The 19,477-nt window shown below is 49.8% G+C and overlaps 1 protein-coding gene across 1 annotated transcript in view; it reads right to left on the reverse strand.

Moving 5' to 3' along the window:
- Nucleotides 1-19,477, reverse strand: part of nrxn3a (neurexin 3a) — a 1,956,983-nt gene that overhangs the window by 988,261 nt on the left and 949,245 nt on the right. Inside the window, exon 15 of the mRNA XM_038773738.1 lies at nucleotides 7,043-7,162. Coding sequence (XP_038629666.1) covers nucleotides 7,043-7,162 — 120 coding nt within the window. The remainder of the gene's footprint in view (nucleotides 1-7,042; nucleotides 7,163-19,477) is intronic.

Consider the following 19,477-nt stretch of genomic DNA (forward strand, 5'->3'; position numbering starts at 1 on the left):
ATTCCTGCTCGTTCAGAGAACAGCTATACTGTCAATGGCAGGGCCTGGACTGAGCTATCAATGCAACCTCCGTCATCACGTGCACGTTCAGACAGTACATCTAAAAACAAATGTCCAACTCTCATGGAGACCCTCCATGTTTGAATTTCCTACTTTCATTCCAGTCCTGCTCTCGAGCGATCGGATTTGGGAAAGAGCCACCCGCCACTCGCAGATCAAGATTTCTCATGATATTTCAAGTGACGGACTAGCAAGTCAACAAATAAGCAGAATGCAGAAGGCAGAGTTCTTGAGGCACTCAAACCTGATTCCAGTTGGGTATCTGAGGGGACCCGGCGCATCCACCCTGGAACAGTTGACCCACATTGTGTACATTCAGGCTCCCATACTTTACTTCACTTTAACTGTTGGGAGGGGGGGGGTGCTTTAGAGGGGTTTCACAGATCACGCAGTGAAGCCAGGACAATAAGCTAGTGATTTCCTATTCCACTTTGTGAGTCATCACCCTTTTCCCTCCCGTGCGCCCCCACCTCCACCCCCACCCTTGCACACCCCGCCACAAGGACAAGTACAGAACTTAGAGCATTTACCGCTTCTCCGTTGGCGGGATCCTCCATTCCTCCGACAGCCCACAACGGGAAACCCCATTGGCCGGCTGCCGGGACGGAGAATCCTGCCGCCAGTGGGGGGCGCTGGGGAGGGGGGGGGGGGAGGGGAGGGGGGGGGGGGGGGCGCTGCACCAGAAAAAAAGAGTGCGGCAGGACGGAGAATTCCTCTGTAGCCATTTGGGATGGCCACTTCCAGAATACAAAATGGATGATCGCAATGACTGTAGGGAAATATGGACAATGTTAGGAAAGCAAGCAGGCACAGAGCCTGGAGGCGTATTGAGAAGGCAACTCCCAGACGAGACTGAAACTGTAGGTCAATTATCATATTGATGGCCCATCTCCGGGAACAAAGGAAAGAAACTCAAGCAACCGATCCAGCTCCAGACATCCCGGCGCCAGTTCCCCAAACCGAAAGCGTAAGCAAAGCAAGGCCAACGGCCACCTAGTACACGCCCAGCCATCAGGGCACCCACCCCTTTATTGGTCAAGATCAATACCAGTGATCAAGATACGGCCCAATGAAGTGGGGTCAAGTTCAAGGCCTGCCCAAAAGCGCGCGAAGCCCCTTCGGGTATAAGAAGCCCCCGAGAGAGAATCGCTCTCTTGGAATTGGCTCTCAAAGCGGAGAGACCCGTCCACCAGTTGCACCAGAAGCAAGTAAGTTCAAGTTCAACGCTCGCTACCAGGTGGATGACCTTAGCTGTTCTCCTGTACCACTTCGAACCTAATGACCTCAGATCCGAACAACGGCCATTGTTCCTCTGACTGGGTGGGCACCCAAAGTTAAGTATAGGCGTTAGCGTGAGAGATAGTTTCGTTTGCAGTATTTTGTGCATGAGTAGATATTACTGTGTGTGTAAATAAATAGTATTGACTTTGAACTAACTAACTGGTGCATTGGCTCTTTGATCAGTATTCTGGTTTGAACCTTGTGGCGGTATCGAAAGATACTTGGCGGCTCTAAAACAAACATAATTAGGATTAAGGAAGCGACCATATTGACTGCCATATTTATAACCAAATAACTATAGCAACACCCCCCCCCCCCCTACCCCCCCCCCCCCCCCCCCCCCCCCCCCCCCCCCCGCTCACTGTTGCTGTGTCGGAAATACGATTTAATTATTATCTCTTGATGCTTTAGAACATAGAACATAACAGCGCAGTACAGGCCATTCGGCCCTCGATGTTGCACCAACCTGTGAAACCCCTCTAAAGCCCATCTACACTATTCCCTTATGGTCCATATGTCTATCCAATGACCATTTGAATGCGTTTAGTGTTGGCGAGTCCACTACTGTTGCAGGCAGGGCAGTCCACGCCCTTACTACTCTCTGAGTAAAGAACCTACCTCTGACATCTGTCCTGTATCGATCTCCCCTCAATTTAAAGCTCTGTCCCCTCGTGCTGGACGTCACCATCCGAGGAAAAAGGCTCTCACTGTTCACCCTATCTAATCCTCTGATCCTCTTTCCCGTGATAGGTATGCGGCACAGAACAGATAACATACATGAATCAGGCCCCATGCAGACTGCTCGCGTGCTGGTGACTGACAATGTGAATTTTGCCTGCCACGTTTTCAATCGCATATTTCAAAGCGCGATTCGCCAAAGCACGAGGTTAGCAGTTTTTAAAATAAAAAAAAACCTTTCCATCTCGTCTTTTTTGCACCTTTGTGGGTTTATGGGTGTGGTCTTCGGTTAACAGATTTCACACGAGCCAAATACGCAAAATAACACAATTACTTTAATTTGTTTACTCAGGGAATTCTGCAGCATTGCTGACTTTTACCACGACTTGAGGTACTGCAGACGCATGAAGGCACACAACCATTCCAATCAAATTCTACTGCCATGAAGTGCCAGAGGTGCGGGGTTTGGGTGGGATTCTCCGGTCTCCCAGTCACGTGTTTCCCAGCGGCGCGCCATTTGCTGGCGGCGGGATTCTCTCTTCCCGCCGCTTGTCAATGGGATTTCCCATCGAAGCTACCCCATGCCGCTGGGAAACCAGTGGGCACTGCCGGTGGGAAAAGGGAGCCCGCAATGGCCGGAGAATTCCAGCCTTTGGCCCAAACTCATCCCTCCTACAGGATTCCTCTTCACCCACGCGTTACCACTTGGAGGCACTTAAGTGGATCCAGGTGCTTTCTTGCGGGATGGGATGGATGTCGTAGGGAAAGGAATGGCCTATCGGAGAACCTCTGCTGGGGATTGGACAGCACATCACGGCCCGCTCCCTCTTAGCCGGGTGATCCAGGGAAACCCTGAAGAAACGGTGCGTTCGAACGTCCCCTCTCAGCCTGCCTTTCATCCATTGCCCCTGTCTCAGTGAACATGTCCTCCGCCCCAGCAAACAGAAAGCGTTCAAATATTCTACTTCTTGATGAGCATCCAGCAAACCGGGAAAATCCTTCTTCACGCTGATGTCTTACTGCAAGCACTGTTTTGAAAATATTTCGAACAAACGTTAAAAACATTAATGGGTGTCAGAATAGATTGACCACTTTGCTGATTTGGCTTTTTATTATCCTCTTCCCTGTTTAACATTCACCTTCTCCATCAACGCCTACTTTTCCTGATGAAGGAGGTGGCGAGTGGGGGAGGGGGCGGTGGAGGGAGGGAGGGAGGGGGGGGGGGCAATGAACTTCCGTCCAAATCTCTCTCTCTCACACACAACAGTAGATTCTCACGCTTACCAGTGGAAAAAGAAGTGAATTACTCTGATTTTCTCCCTCTCACTTTGACTGTCCTTCTACTATTCTCTGTCACGAAATGCCTCGGCTTCAAGTTAATATTCCAACCCCTCACCATCTCTCGGAAGATGTGAGATGGACAAACTAGGCTACAAGTAATAGTGATTCAGCAGTAGTGGATATCGGGAAAGGGTTAATAGAGGCCAGGCAACAAGCTTAAAAATAGTTAATAAATAGACATGGCCAGAGATGGCGTGCTGAATTCTTTAGGCACCGAGGTCAAAAACCTTTATTGGAATGTAGTTAAAAACATAATCAAGGGCCGATATCCCGTTCAAGATAGGAAAATAGATGCCGTTCAAGGATTCGGAATGTTAGCTTTCCTTGGCACAGAGGGACGTTTTTAAGTGTAGTCACAATTGACCAATAAGAGGGCCAAATGCTGAAAAATGGACGGTGTTCGAGAGAGCGGGGTGCGGGTTCATCGCAACTTAAGATGCTGGCCAGAATTCTCCGCCCACTCGGGATTCTTTGTCCCCACCTGCAGCGCAACACCGCCCGCGGGTTTCCCGGCGAGCGGGATGCGGCTACAATGGGGAATCCCGTCGACAAACTGCGGGAGGAGAGAATTCCGACGCCAGCGTACGGCACGCCACCAAGAAACACGCGGCTGGGGGACCGGAGAATCCCGCCCCCTGCGTATGTGGCTTTCCCAATTGGACAATGAAGTTTTGGTTGGAAGCCTCTGATTGGTTTAGCAGGGTTTCTTTTTTTGAATCGCTCATAACAAGAGTATTGTGTGTATATGTGTGTTTCTGCAGTCGCTTAGCCTGTGCATGTGCAGATGCTTGCAATATAGAAACAGTACTGGCTTGACAAGAGAACTGTGCACGCAATTACTTTGATACATTTACCAAAGTGTTTATCCAGCGAATTCGCCATCCCCCTTTTCCCATTGACCTGGCGGCCAACCATTACAGATGTCTCGGAAAATATATTCTCCCTTTAGGCATCATCAAGATGCTCTTAACTCCAGCTAATCGATCATCACCTCTCGATTTCTCCATGAACATCCAACAGAGAAACAGCTCCCTCAATGAAGATACTATCATCCACTACCACCACACGAAGGGGAGAGAGATGAGCAATCCTCGAATTAATTGGACATTATGATGCTGTGCAGTGTCAGAAATAAAAGTGTACTTCTTACTTCAATGAGGTGCAACAACAGATAGAGAAACTTACAGCAAGCATTTTACCAGCGAGCCAAGGGGAGTTCCAACCAAGTCTCAGGTATCTCAACCCACACAATAAACACTACGACCCCATTCTCACACACAGTGATCGTGACCAGGCTGGTCCAGCAGCCTCTGCTCGGAACAAACTTAATGCATTCCAATGGCAACTGTTTTTTCTTTTGTTGTTATCATCCTGCGGTCGTCATTTTCAGCAGTGAGTGCTGTTTAAAACAGGGTGAAGATCTCCCAGCTGTTGGAGCTGCCTCCAGGACAAAGAAAATAAGCAACCCGGCCAACTTAAACTCCATCACAGCACTGCGGCTTACAACATTCATTTTCGGAGACTGAGAACAGTGAGTTCATCACAGTCTGACCTCAATAACACTTCAACACCTCTCCCCATGAATGGAGCTGAGGAGAACCTACCTGCAAACGTTTTGATGCTTCCTCTCCCTTCGTCAAAGGCAAGGGCAGAAACAAAATCCTTGTTGGCTGAGACCATGGTGGGTGGCAACATTTTCCAACGTGATTCATTGAAAGTGGATAAGCATAGGCAATCGTAACGTGGCAAATGTTAAACGGGGCATTGTGAATATTCACCTGCTTCAACCAACCATTGCAATCTCTCAAATGAAAGGTTTGAAATCCAAGCCCCCCACCTCCCTCTTTATAACTCATATTGCGGGGCTGGTCTGGGAATGAGAAAAATGCACGGGTCATCTATAGTAGCCACCAGGAGGGAGCATTAAGAGTTCAAATGGACTCAAATTCATATCTGAATCCAAAGCTAGCCTGTGATCAGCAGCCAAAGCAGTAACAGCTGAAACTAGCACCCAAAGCACCAACTGGCTGATAGCCTCAGTCCACCCGTGGCCAGATTAATATTTGAATACAGGAAAAGATGCCACTTCCGCAACTCAAAGTTCAGCCTTTGCCCTGCAGCCGTGTTGCTCGAATTTTGATTTTCTTTTCCTGCACAGATGTAATAAATAGAAAACAGATGAGGCGCTCAAACAAGCTCCTTGTGCTGCTTGGTTCAAATCTATGATTCAAATTGGCACAGGCACTGGGACATTCATTTCTGCCCCAGAAAGACTGCCTGTGAAATAACTCTGGGGTTATCACAGCGTAAGTGGAGAGAACATCCGTGTCTTTGGAATCTTGAGTGTTGTCCGTGTAGAAGCCAATTAAAGGTTGAATGTGGCAGCAAGGGAAGTAGCAGCCCAAGGGAAAGGTAGGTAAGGAAGTAGCACCCGGGCAAGGTTCTGGCATGGGAGGGGTGGGGGTGCCAGGCGTGGTGCGGAGGCGCAGAGGGTGGTTATGCCACTGGAAGCACCCCTCCATGGGACACCAAGCAGTCAGAAAGAAAGGGCCGCCCCTCTCTCCTCCAGGCTATTGGGACGCGCCTCGCTCTGCCTGGCGGAATCCTCACATAGCAGAGGCCTGTCCCGATGCCAGCCTGAATTTAGGCGGGAAGTGGGGATTAATAGGCCGCCAAACCCCCCTGCTTCTGGGAATATTCTGTGTCAGCTGCCGGGATTCCCTTTGAAGACTTCAGCTGGCATCTTACAGGCCCTCCCTCCTCCTAACCTGCCTCCAAGGGCTGGCCATACCCCCGTCCCAATTCAAATTTAATAGGTGCTTGATGGAAAGCAGTACAAAGAATTATGGGAACAAGCAGGCCAGATGGGATTCAGCTCACTGCTTCAATTGTGGATAAGCACCAGTAGCGATTGGCTACGTCAAAGGACCTGTTGGCATTGTGTCATTTTTCTGTCATTCCAAGTCCATCAGTACTCCAGGAGAGTAAAATGGGTTATTAATGTTTCATATGTGCCCTTTTCCCCCAGACTGCAGATTGAATCATAGACGCTGTCCATCCTATTTCTGATGCCAATTATCCCCACAGCTAGAGCAGAGAGAGACTGATCTATCGCCTTTTCCTGAACTCTTTGCTCAGATGCAATGGGGACACTTCCATTATCCAATGGTGGCTGGGCAGGTAAATATTTCAAAACCCCCTTGTCCGCGACAGCAACAGACAAAGGTGTAGCCCTCCCCTTCCAGCTTTCCTCACAAGCGTCTAATAGATTTGGCAGCATCGACTTAACAACAACATCCAAGAAACTTGCACTCCAAGAACTATCATTTCTTTTGGGAGCACGTTGCTCAATACGTTTGGGTAAAACTGCTTAGCGGATGATTTGTGCACACTTGTCAATCAATTTATTTCAAGCCGGTCAATGGCAAAGTTGGCACATGGCAAACACAGCTAACCAGTGAGCTGCCAGGCAAAAAAAAGCTGCATCGGATCAATGACCCCCCTCAACTTTCCTTTTTCAGTTACAAGCACTTCCAAGATCTCAGGCCTAGAATGTATTTCTCCCGCACCGCCTGTTAGACACCCAAGAAGGACCCGTAGCACTGGGAAAGCCTTGCTCAAAAGCCCGCTGAGCTCAGTCAGCATTGGGGGAAAATGGAAGTAAATGGAAGCAGTCACTCACGGTCATTGCACTGACTGCCGCTGTACGAGGTCATGGAGCAGTCGCACGTGTAGCCCTCCCATTGTTGGATGCAAATCCCGTAGTTGGTGCAGGAGTCTTCTTGGCAGGTTGTGCTGGGACCTTGATGGAGGAGATAAAAAAAAACAGACAGTCAACAGGAGGTGGGACGGAGGGAGAACATACCTGTCTGTTTTGAAAGGGGATTGGTTCCACAAGTGCACGGAATATTTCAAAACACACACACACAATCGTATACACAAAGCCTAACCAGGTTAGGTCGTGAACAACATTCCCTCCAAGGACAATTTTTTAAACCTCCTGTATTGGAAAATACAAGTACATTATTTACAATATATGTCAAAAGAACAACATGTATTATAATGACATATTCTTGGATGTCAAGATTAATTCACCAGTCAAATGGACACAAATCTAGTTTGCAGAATAAACTGGCTTCTGGTAGAGTCTTCGCAGTTTGATTTAAAGTTGCTTTATGCCATCGTTGCAATAAAATAGTGATTTGATCATCAGGCTCCCTTTTCACCATCACTCCCCGCTTGCAGGCATTTGAAACTGGTATGAAAAACTTTGGACTTATTTTAAGAGATGGATGAATGAGCTTAAGCAGGACAAACCTTGCTCATCTGTAACTGTCCTGTGGGTCTTGCTGAGGCACCACGTCACATTCACCTGGCACCTCAACTTCTTTTATTAGTAAGGCTGGCTCATGGAGGGGTTGGTTAACTCAGTTGGCTTGATGGCTGGTGTGGGACACAGAAGGATTACCAACAGCAAGGGTTCAATCCCTGCACCGGATGTGAAGGCGCGTGGAGGTCTGCCTCCTATCCTTCCCCCCTCAAGCTATGTTTAACTAATTGGGGGCCGGTTCAGCTCAGTTGGCTGAACAGCTGGTTCGCGATGCAGAGCGAGGCCGACAGCGCGGGTTCAATCCCCGTATAGGCTGAGGTTATCCATCAAGGCCCTGCCTTCTCAACCTTGAGGGGTGATGACCCTTAGGTTAAATCACCACCAGTCAGCTCTCCCTGTCAAAGGAGGAAGAAGCCTCTGGTCTTCTGGGACTATAGCAGCTTTACTTTACTTACGTATTTATTGAATTGTCTCTCCCTCTAATGGAGAGAAACACGCCTTACGGTCATTGGTGGGTTATGGCTAATTACCAAGTCTGCCACAGAGGTTTTCTGTGGTGTGGAACGCCCGACTGGAAAAGGTGGTGGACATTGACTCCACACATAATTTCCAAAACAATTTCTGCTCAAAAAGGGCACCTAGATTAAATACAACCGCTCTTTCAAAGAGTCACTCGGAAACGAAGGGCTGAATGGCCAGAAATCCCTACTGGAATCTTCCACGACTGGACGACAAAAAAGTGGCGATAACAATTTCGTCAGACCGATTTCCCCCTCCCGTCGACAGAACTGGCTTTTGATTCCAAACAGCCAGGATCCATCCGGCTCCCAGTTGAATTATAAAGATGGCCCTGAACTGGGAGCCTGGCGGTGGGGGGCTGGGGCGGTGGCGGGGGGAGGCCTTTGGAAAACGACTGCGGCCTCAGACTAAAACACTTCAGGGTGGGGTGGGCCTGTGTCATCATTACTGGGCAATTGTCAGATTAGCAGCCAGTTAGGCCTGGTACCTTTGAGGGAATGCAGGCTGGAAGATGAACAATACCCAACATGGAACCGTGACCCATGTGAAATAGTATACACACCAGCAATAGTTGGAAGATTGAACGAGAAAGGATTGAGAGATTCACGCACTGCATTCTTCTGCACACTCAAAAGGCCAGAACCAAACGGAAATAAGACTGAAAGTGCATCGTGTCCAATGTGTGGTGCATCGCAGCTGCCAACTCACTCATCACGGAAACAGGCCGTATTTTACCCAAGAGATCTGTAGGGTGCCCCGCTATACAATCTCTTGGATTTTTATTCCCTTCATTAAGGATTGCTCAGTTATCACATTCATCCAATCTTCGCACTCCAGCCCTTCTTCACATAACTTTTCTTATCGGAACATCAGAACAGGAGCGGACCATCCATCCTTGATGCTCCGTACCTTTCAATGATACCGTGGCTGACCTGGAATCAGCCCCTTAACTCCATCTGATGCCGGGCGATACTTATTTAAGAGGCCGTGTTCGTTAAAAAGAATTGTCAAGCACTTGGGGGAAAAATGGGTAAACTATATGTCACGTTCAACTAAATGATCACAGAAACACAACTGTACAGAAAGAGGCCATTCAGCCCATCGAGTCTGCACCGACCCTCTGAAAGAGCAGCCTACCTAGGCCCAATCCCCCACCCTATCCCCCTAACCCCATCTCGGAGTAATTTAGCGTAGCCAATCGACCTAATATGCACATCTTTGAACTGTGGGAGAAAACCGGAGCACCCGGAGGAAACCCACGCAGACTCGGGAAGAATGTGCAAACTCAACACAGACAGGCGCTTGAGGTCGGAATTGAACCCGGGTCCCTGGCGTGGTGAGACAGCAGTGCTAATCTCTGTGCCACCATGCTGCCCTAAAGTTGCCTGGGAGTGAAGGGGAAGAGAGCCATGGCATTGTACATTTATGAAGAACTTAGTCAAAAAAAAAACTCTCCCACAACAGTGGATGTCCCAGTAAAATGCATCCTTTGACTTGTTTTCCAAAAGTCACTGTTCACACAACAAGGATGGAAATTAATGTCCTCCCCTACATTGGGTTTGGTGGTGAGGGGTATTTAATGAGGCAGGAGGGTGGTGAAACCCTCCCACCTTCCTTCCTCCGCAGTCAATTAATTCTGTGCGAAGAAGGCCCCTGGACGGCCTCGCCAGCGTACCATCAGTTAAGGCTCTTGTGGGGGTAATTTACGTCCACTGAAGGGTCTCATCCCACCACCACTGCTATGCAAGATGCAGGACAAGTAAATCCTCACATGTTTGCTTGCACGGCCCTGGTCGAAGCACCCGGTGCCAGATCGAGCAATCTGGCATCGGAGGGGGGGGGGGGGGGGGGGGGTTTGGTGTGGTTGGCCTGGAGTCAACCCCACACCCCCCTGCCCTTACTGCTGACCCCACCCCCTCCTCCCTATTGCCCCCGCCTCCTGTGGTCAATCACATGGGGTCCAGTGGCGATCTTTGGCCTTGGGTGGATGTCATACTGGCAGCAGCCCACACCTCCCCCTGCGGCACTGCCGTTCAATGGAGCTGCTGGCCTCTGGTTGGTTGGCAGCTCTCTGCAGGCTGGGCTGGACCCCCACTCTCAGGATCCTTAATCCTGGGGAAATACCACCCCTATTCAGTTAAGTGCCTGAATGAGCATTCAATTCAGATGGGTTTCGCTACAATAAGTGACACAGTGCTCTCGCCTGCTCCCTGGCTCAATGGGGTGGGGTTCTGTTACATGGATTACTTTCTTCCCTCTGTGATAGCAATTTGACACAACTGTTAGATGACTTCAATGGACAGTGAAGAGTTCGGCATGTTGGTTAGGGAGTGAAGTCCCACATTTGCCCAGTTGGGTAAGGACGGCAGGATTCCTTCCCTGAAGGACATTAATAAATCAGTTTGTTTTTATTTTAACAATTACCCGACAGTTTCCAGATCACCTATACTAATTTTTAATAAAATTAATTTAATGTAAATTCTCAAACTGTCATGGTGGGATCTGAATTCCTATTCCCTCGATCATTTGTCCATTACCCAATGCACCTGATTGTCACAAGGTAGTTCGCAGTATGGCCCTAATATCACCTGATGCCTTCTACATATATACACACACATACACACTCTCACACACACACAGACATACAGACATAGGCGCACACATACATACACACAGGCATAATCAAACACAACGCGCGTACACACATAATCACACACACCTACGCACACATATAATCACACACACACCTCAGCACATACACACACACACATATAATCACACACACACACATATAATCACACACACCTACGCACACATATAATCACACACACCTACGCACATACACACATACACATGGGGCTGTTTAGCGCACAGGGCTAATCGCTGGCTTTGAAAGCAGACCAAGGCAAACCAGCAGCACGGTTCGATTCCCGTAACAGCCTCCCCGAACAGGCGCCGGAATGTGGCGACTAGGGGCTTTCACAGTAACTTCATTTGAAGCCTACTTGTGACAATAAGCGATTTTCATTTCATTTCATTCACATATAATCACACACACACCTACGCACACATATAATCACACACACCTACGCACATACACACACACATATAATCACACACACCTACGCACACATATAATCACACACCAACGCACACACTCACACACACGCACATAATCACACATATATGCACACACATAAAAATCGCGCACACATACATATCACACACACATGTGAAAATGAAATGAAAATTGCTTATTGTCACAAGTAGGCTTCAAATTAAGTTACTGTGAAAAGCCCCTAGTCGCCACATTCCGGCGCCTGTTCGGGGAGGCTGGTACCGGAATTGAACCCGTGCTGCTGGCCTGCCTTGGTCTGCTTTCAAAGCCAGCGATTTAGCCTCGTGCTAATGTGCCCATGTACATAATCGTACACACGCACGCATACAGACACACACATACACATACATACACACATGCACACACAAACCCACACACACCCATACATAAACACACAAATACATAAACATACACACACGCTGCTGCTTGTCAGTGGGATTTCCCATTGTAGCCACCCCAAGGCGCCGATAAACCCACTCCTGGGGGTGCACTACCAGCGGAAAAAATTAACCGCAACAGCCGGAGAATTCCGGCCATTATTAAGGAAGTATATGGCAAGACATTTGGAAAATCAGAATAGAATTAAACAGAGTCAACATGGTTTTATGAGAGGGAACTCACGCTTGAGGAAATCATTTGGTGTGGGTGTAACAAGCAGGGTGGATGAAGGAGAACCAGTAGTTGTAATGTATTCAGATTTCCAAATGGCTTTCAATAAAGTGAGACAAAAAAGTTACTACACAATGTAAGAGTTCATGGTGCTGGGGCTGAAATATTAGCATGGATAAAGAATTGGCTAATTAACAGCAAACAGAGAGTCAGAATAAGTGGGTCATTTACAATGTGGCAAACTCTAACTAGTGAAATGCTGTGGGGTTCAGTGCTGGAGGCTCAACACTTTACAATCTGTATTAATGACAGGGATGGTGGGACAGAGCGAATTGTGGTCAGATTAAGGTGTGAAGATAGGTTGGAAAGTAACATCCAACTGGAGGACACAGAGTTTGCAGAGGGCTGGAGGCAGGTTAAGTGAGTGGGCAAAAGTGTGGCAGACAATAATAATAATCTTTATTGTTACAAGTAGGCTTACATTAACACTGCAATGAAGTTACTATGAAAATCCCCTAGTCGCCACTTTCCGGCGCCTGTTCGGGTACACGGAGGGAGAATTCAAAATGTCCAAATTACAGGGCAGCACGGTGGTGCAGTGGGTTAGCCCTTTGCCTCACGGCGCCGAGGTCCCAGGTTCGATCCTGGCTCTGGATCACTCTCCGTGTGGAGTTTGCACATTCTCCCCGCGTTTGAGTGGGTTTCACCCCCACAACCCAAAGATATGCAGGGTAGGTGGATTGGCCGGGCTAAATTGCCACTTAATTGGAAAAAATTAATTGGGTACTCCAAATTTATTTTAAAAAAGAAAAGAAAAATGTCCAAATTACCTAACAGCATGTCTTTCGGGACTTATGGGAGGAAACTGGAGCACCCGGAGGAAACCCACGCAGACATGGGGTGAACGTGCCGACTGCCGCACAGACAGTGACCCAAGCCAGGAATCGAACCTGGGACCCTGGTGCTGTGAAACCATAATGCTAACTACTGTGCTGCCCACTGCAGATGAAGTGTAATGTAGGGAAATGAAGGCTTGACCATTTTGCTAGGAAGAAAAGAAAACCATCATATTGTTTGAATGGACAGAAAATGTATAGAGGGACTTGGGTGTCCTTGTACATGCGTCACAGATAGCGTGGTGGCACAGCGGTTAGCACTGCTGCCTTACAGCGCTAGGGACCCGGGTTTAATTGTGACCTTGGGTCATTGTCCGTGTGGAGTTTGCACTTTCTCCCCGTATCTGCGTGGGTTTCCGCCGGGTGCTCCGGTTTCCTCCCACAGCCCAAAGGTGGGCAGGTTAGGTGGATTGGTTGTGCTAAATTGCTCCTTAGTGTCCAAAGATGGGCAGGTTAGGTGGGGTTAAGGGGTTAGGGCGGAGGAGTGGGTTAGGTAGCTGGCTCTTTGGGAGGTGCGGTGCAGAATGGCTTCCTTCTGCGCTGTAGGAATTCTATGGTTCTATGAAGATAAAGGCCTTTGCCATCTCCTATTGTTCTGGTCTTATCAACTCAAAAGCAGTTCGCTTAGTTGGTCACTGCAATGAGCTCACCCAAAGCTCACCCTTGGCCTCTCCAAGCCTGAACAACTCAGGGACTTTTCACGTCAAATCTGCCAAGAGGGACAATTTACACTTCTTGCTTTTCGTGTTCTTATCCTGTTCTGGAGTGCAGTTGCTTTCATAGCCACATTTGCTAGGATCAAACAGCCCAGCTCACCTCAATTAACCTGCATCGTGCATATAGACAGAAAAGAGGAACACTGAGTCTCAATTCAAGTCCCATTTAAAAGCAGCTGAATGCTCACCATTTCTGGAGGACTATTATATCGCACAACAGTTCATTACATTTAGTAGAACGAGGACTCAGGCAGCACTGTACCTCGTGCCCACGCATGCACTGCATTAACTGGGGGCTGTCCGTGTTTGGAATGTGACCCGCTTTCTCCGCAGGATGCCTTCAGCTTCACCAATGAGACAACTGCACCTGCACAGACCATCACGCAACTTCCACAGAACGCATTGAATCCCGACAGTGCAGAAGGAGGCCATTTGGCCCCTCGCAGCTGCACTGACCCGCAGAAAGAGCACACTAACTGGACCCACTCTCCCGCCCTATCCCCGTAACCCCACCTAGCCTGCACATCTTTGGACGCTAAGGGGCAACGTAGCGCGGCCAATCCACCCAACCTACCCATCTTTGGACTGTGGGAGGAAACTGGAGCACCTGGAGGAAACCCACACAGACACGGGGAGAACGCGCAAACTCCACACAGTCACCCAAAGTTGGCTAGCTTGTGAGTTGATAACCTGCCGCTAAAATGCTCACAACGCCCAGGTTAAAGTCCGACAGGTTTGTTTCCAATCACTAGCTTTCGGAGCACTGCTCCTTCCTCAGGTGAATGACAAAGTCAAAGATGGAAGACGATACTTTGAATACTTTGTATCGTCTGGCATCTTTGACTTTGTCTATATATATGTATCTGTAACCCACCTCTTCATTCACCTGAGGAAGGAGCAGTGCTCCGTAAGCTAGTGATTTGAAACAAACCTGTTGGACTTTAACCTGGTGTTGTAAAACTTCTTACTGTGCTCACCCCAGTCCAACGCCGGCATCTCCACATCTGAAATGCGACCATAGTTACGCTACAGTGCAAGAGATACACTCTACAGCTTCAATTCAGCACTGCGGGAGTGCTGTAATGTTGGCGCACATCTGTCGGATGACATTAAAACTGAATCCACGCCTGCCCTCTCGGGTGGCCATTAAAGATCCCATGTGCCAGTTCTCCTGGTGCCCTTGCCAATATTTATTCCTCAATCAACATTACAAGAAACAGGTTCACTTGTCGTTTATCTCGCTGCGACGTAACGTTTTCGAACTTATCCTTGTCATTCTTTCGGGCTGGTTTTATGATGTGCTCTCTGTATGGGTATTAAACAGGTGCAACCCCCTCCCCAGCACAGTATGCTACATCTGTCCCAGGGGCTTTTACTTGTGTGAACCCTATTGCACACACATTGACTGCCCAACTTCCTACATTCCAAAGGTGACTGAACTTCAACAAAATACTTATTTGACCATCAGGCAACCTCCTGCCGCCAGGCACGGTGCTATCTAAATGCAGATTCCATCCTTTTCTTTCGTAGATTTCTCTGGGCCTTGTACAATATCAGGGACGCTGACTTCTTTGAAAATTCAACTCCTGGGCCGGGGTTTTCCTGGGGAACGCCCAGCCCAAAGTCCATCCGGCAGCACTGGAAAGTCCCGCCCTTGGTCTTTACCAGCGGATGGGAGTTAATGATGATGATAATCGAGCCCCCAGCACCTTGCCTTGGGAGCCAGGGAAGGAGGTCAGCTCGTCAGCTGATAGCCTTCTCCCTTGGAGGCATGTGCTGGCTGCCTTCTCTAAGTCAAACCCACTACCCGGACTAGACAGCATTTTTAGATGCAATGGTCAAATGCAAACGGCATATCAGAAATCCTTTTCGGGAAAAAGGGGGCGCGATTCTCCGATCGCGGGACATGGTGTCCGCGCCGCTGTGAATGCCATTGTGTTTCACGATGGCGCGAAACAGGCACGGGCAGTAGCGATTCTGTTCCCCACAGGGGGTCAGCACGGCGCTGGAGCGGTTCATGCCGCACCAGCCTCACTTCCAGGTGGGCACTGGGGGCGGCGCCAATCCGCGCATGCGCGGTGGCCTTACTGAACGCTCCGGCCCCGATGCAACATGGCGCGGGGTTTTGGGGCCGGGCGCGCAACAAAGTAGGCCTGGGGTTAGGGGGGGGAAAGAGGCCGGCCCGCCGATTGGTGGGCCCCGATCGCGGGCCAGACACCATCGGAGACCCTCCCGGGGATGGAGCACCCCTCCCCCCCTCCCACAGGCCGCCCCCGACCCTTCGCACAGAGTTCCCTCCGGCAGCGACCCAGTGCGGACGGCGCCAGTCGAGACTGCTTTTTCCGCGCGGCCTCGGAGAATTGCGCACTGGCGTCGGGGCGGCGTTGCGCGGTTGCGCCGATTCTCCGGCCTGGTGCGGGTCTGGGAGAATCGCACCCAGGAACTCCCACAACAGCAGACCTGCCTGTTGTTTGGCTGGCTGAATGTGCAGGATCCATATGCTGCAGTGATATGGGTTCGAGCAGCTTTTAACAGGAACCTCGAGGCAATTTTATTATTGTTGGCCCTGCGCTGGGCAAGCAAAGCTGCAGTGGAGACTCACAAGTCTCTAAGTGACGTTCGCCCTATTTTCTTCACCAGTGCGTCACTGATCCTTTGAAGTTCTGCCACTGCGATTCCTGATTGAACCATCAATATTTAAATCTGGTGAGTAAGCCTGCAACTGGAATGCTCCCCCCCCCACCCCCCGCCGCCACACACCAGCCCGCCTGAATCCCCATTTCACACGCCACCTGCTGGCGCATGTAAGTTACACAGGGTGAGTTGAGACAGAATTTCTCTGATGGACACTGGGTGCGATTCTCCGGTCCGCCAGCCATGTTTTCCGGCCGGCGCGGCGCGCACCCTCACCAGCGACGGGGTCCTCTGTTCCGGCTGCCGGCCAATAGGATTTCCCATGGTGGCAACCCCGACGTTGTCGGGAATTCGGTTTTTGGGCACACTCATTTCTGGCGCAATTGGGGCGGCACGGTGGTTAGCACTGCTGCCTCATGGCACCGAGGACCCGGGTTCGACCCCAGCCCCGGGTCAACGTCCGTGTGGAGTTTGCGCATTCTCCCCGTGTCTGCATGGGTCTCGCCAGCACGACCCAAAAGAATGTGCAGGGTCGGTGGATTGGCCACGTTATTGGTGATTCTTTTAAAAAGATTTCTGGCTGAGAAAGCAGTTAAAAAGGCAGGCAGGACCCAAGGTTTAATACATTTAGAAATAGGGCTGGATTACATGCCAAGGATGGGTTGCCTGTATCTGAGCCTAAATTTCAGGGAGGGGAGCCCGCCTCCTCCCCACACCTTCATTTTCTGACTGACAATCCTTCAGTAATTATGAGGTGAATCTTCGGCCTTTCTCCAGGAAGATGTCTTGCCTCAGAGAGCTGCAGATCAACCGGAAGCCGACAGCGCCACCAGGGGCAATGGCCACGGTTGGTTCTGCAGGAAGCAACTGCAACAACTCACCAAGGCTTCTTCCACAGCCCCTTCCGAACCCGCGACCTCTCTCACCCAGAAGGAAAGGGCAGCAGACACATGGGGACACCACCGCCAGTAAGTTCTCCTCCAAGACACTCACCATCCTGACTTGGAAATCTATCTCCGTTCCTTCACTGTCACTGGGACAGAATCCTGGAACTCCCACCCCAACAGCACAGTGGGTGTACCTACACCTCAGGGACTGCAGCGGTTCAAGAAGTCAGCTCACCGCCACCTTCTGAGGGGCAATTAGGAATGGACAGCAACTGCTGGCCGAGCCAGCGAGGCCCACATCCTGTGATAGAATTACAAATAACCCAGCAGTTGGAGCAGCTATGGAGGCCCTGGGACCCAGGTACAAGACCAGCCCCATCCGGGTTTGTTAATGGATGATCTCTTGAACTCCCCAATACATCTGAGCCACGGTGGCAATGGCTGATTGGTCTCCGCACATCGGCCAACGTTCGTGGACAAACATCAGTCAGAAGGCCCACTCAAGGTCAGCAGTCAGTACCCGCACTCAAAAGCGCCCATGGTCTCAGGTGAGGAATGGGCTGCATTCAGTCGTGATGCCTTTCAGCCAAACTCACCAATGGTTCGGGTTTCAAACCCCACTCCACTTGAAGACAAGATCCAGGCTGACACTCCAGAGCAGTACTGAGGGATGTGCTGCACGGTTAGAAGTTGCATACTTTGCAGGAAGATGTTAAACCGGAGTCCCATTTTCTCACTCAGGTGAACTTAAAAGATCCCACAACGCTATTCCAAAGAAAGCCGGGAGATCTCCCCGGTGTCCTGGCTAATATTTATTGTTCAACGAACTTACTAAAACAGTTAATCTGGTTACTTTCACATTGCTGTGTGTGGATGTTAGCTCAGAGCAAACTGACTGATAGATTCCCCACATTAATAGCAATCTTTATCAGTAAACTTTATTGTAATCTTTATTATTGTCACAAATAGGCTTACATTAACATTGCAGTGAAGTTACTGTGAAATCTCCTAGTCACCACACTCCGGTGCCTGTTCGGATACACGGAGGGAGAATTCAGAATGTCCAATTCACCTAACCGCATGGGCGGGATTCTCCGGCCCACTGCCGGGTCGGAGAATCGCTGGTGGGGGGGGGGGGGGCGTGAATCCCGCCCCGCCGGCTGCCGAATTCTCCGGATTTGGCGGGGGCGGGAATCGCGCCGCGCCAGTCGGCGGCCACTGGCAGCGGTCCCCCCCCCCGGCGATTCTCTGGCCCGCGATGGGCAGCCTATGCCTGCAGAAGGAGATGGGAAGGAGAAAAGGACATCCACCATGCTCACACAGTGACAAATAATCTGTGGGACTGGTCAGATTTTCCTGGCTGCAGATAATGGGGTTTGAAAGAGTTCTGTTCAATCATCACGTTCAGGAGGAGCTCTTTTGCCTGACATTTAAATGAAAGTCTAAACCTTGTTAAAAACCCGCATAGACCTCCTCAGAAGACAAACACGGGATACAACCGACAGAGTACCCTTCGTCGTCCAGTACTTCCCCGGAGAGGAGAAACTAAGACATATTCTTCGCAGCCTTCAACACGTCATCGATGAGGATGAACATCTTGCCAAGGTCATCCCCACACCCCCACTACTTGCCTTCAAACAACTGCGCAACCTCAAACAAACCATTGTTTGCAGCAAATTACCCAGCCTTCAGAACAGCGACCACGACACCACACAACCCTGCCATGGCAATCCCTGCAAGGCTTGCAAGATCATCGACATGGATACCACCATTACACGTGAGAACACCACCCACCAGGTACGCGGTACATACTCATGCGACTCAGCCAACGTTGTCTACCTCATACGCTGCAGGAAAGGATATCCTGAAGCGTGGTACATTGGCGAGATCACGCAGACGCTGCGACAATGGATGAACGGATATCGCGTGACAATCGCCAGGCAGGAATGTTCCCTTCCAGTCGGGGAACACTTCAGCAGTCAAGGGCATTCAGCCTCTGATCTCCGGGTAAGCGTTCTCCACGGCAGCCTTCATTACGTGCGGCAACGCAAAATGGCCGAGCAGAAACTTATAGCCAAGTTCCGCACACATGAGTACGCCCTTGACCGGGACCTTGGATTCATGTCGCATTACATTCATCCCCCACCCTATGGCCTGGGCTTACGAAATCCTACCAACTGTCCTGGCTTGAGACAATTCACACCTCTTTAACTTGGGGTTACCCCCATCTCTGGATCTGTAACGACTTAATTACCTGCAAATGCTCACATTCAAAGCATTGTCTGGCATCTTTGACTTTGTCTATATATATTTCTGGAACCTACCTCTTCATTCACCTGAGGAAGGAGTAGTGCTCCGAAAGGTCGTGTTTGAAACCAACCTGTTGGACTTTAACTTGGTGTTGTAAC

Source organism: Scyliorhinus canicula, chromosome 2, assembly GCF_902713615.1.
Source record: "Scyliorhinus canicula chromosome 2, sScyCan1.1, whole genome shotgun sequence".
Taxonomy (NCBI): domain Eukaryota; kingdom Metazoa; phylum Chordata; class Chondrichthyes; order Carcharhiniformes; family Scyliorhinidae; genus Scyliorhinus; species Scyliorhinus canicula.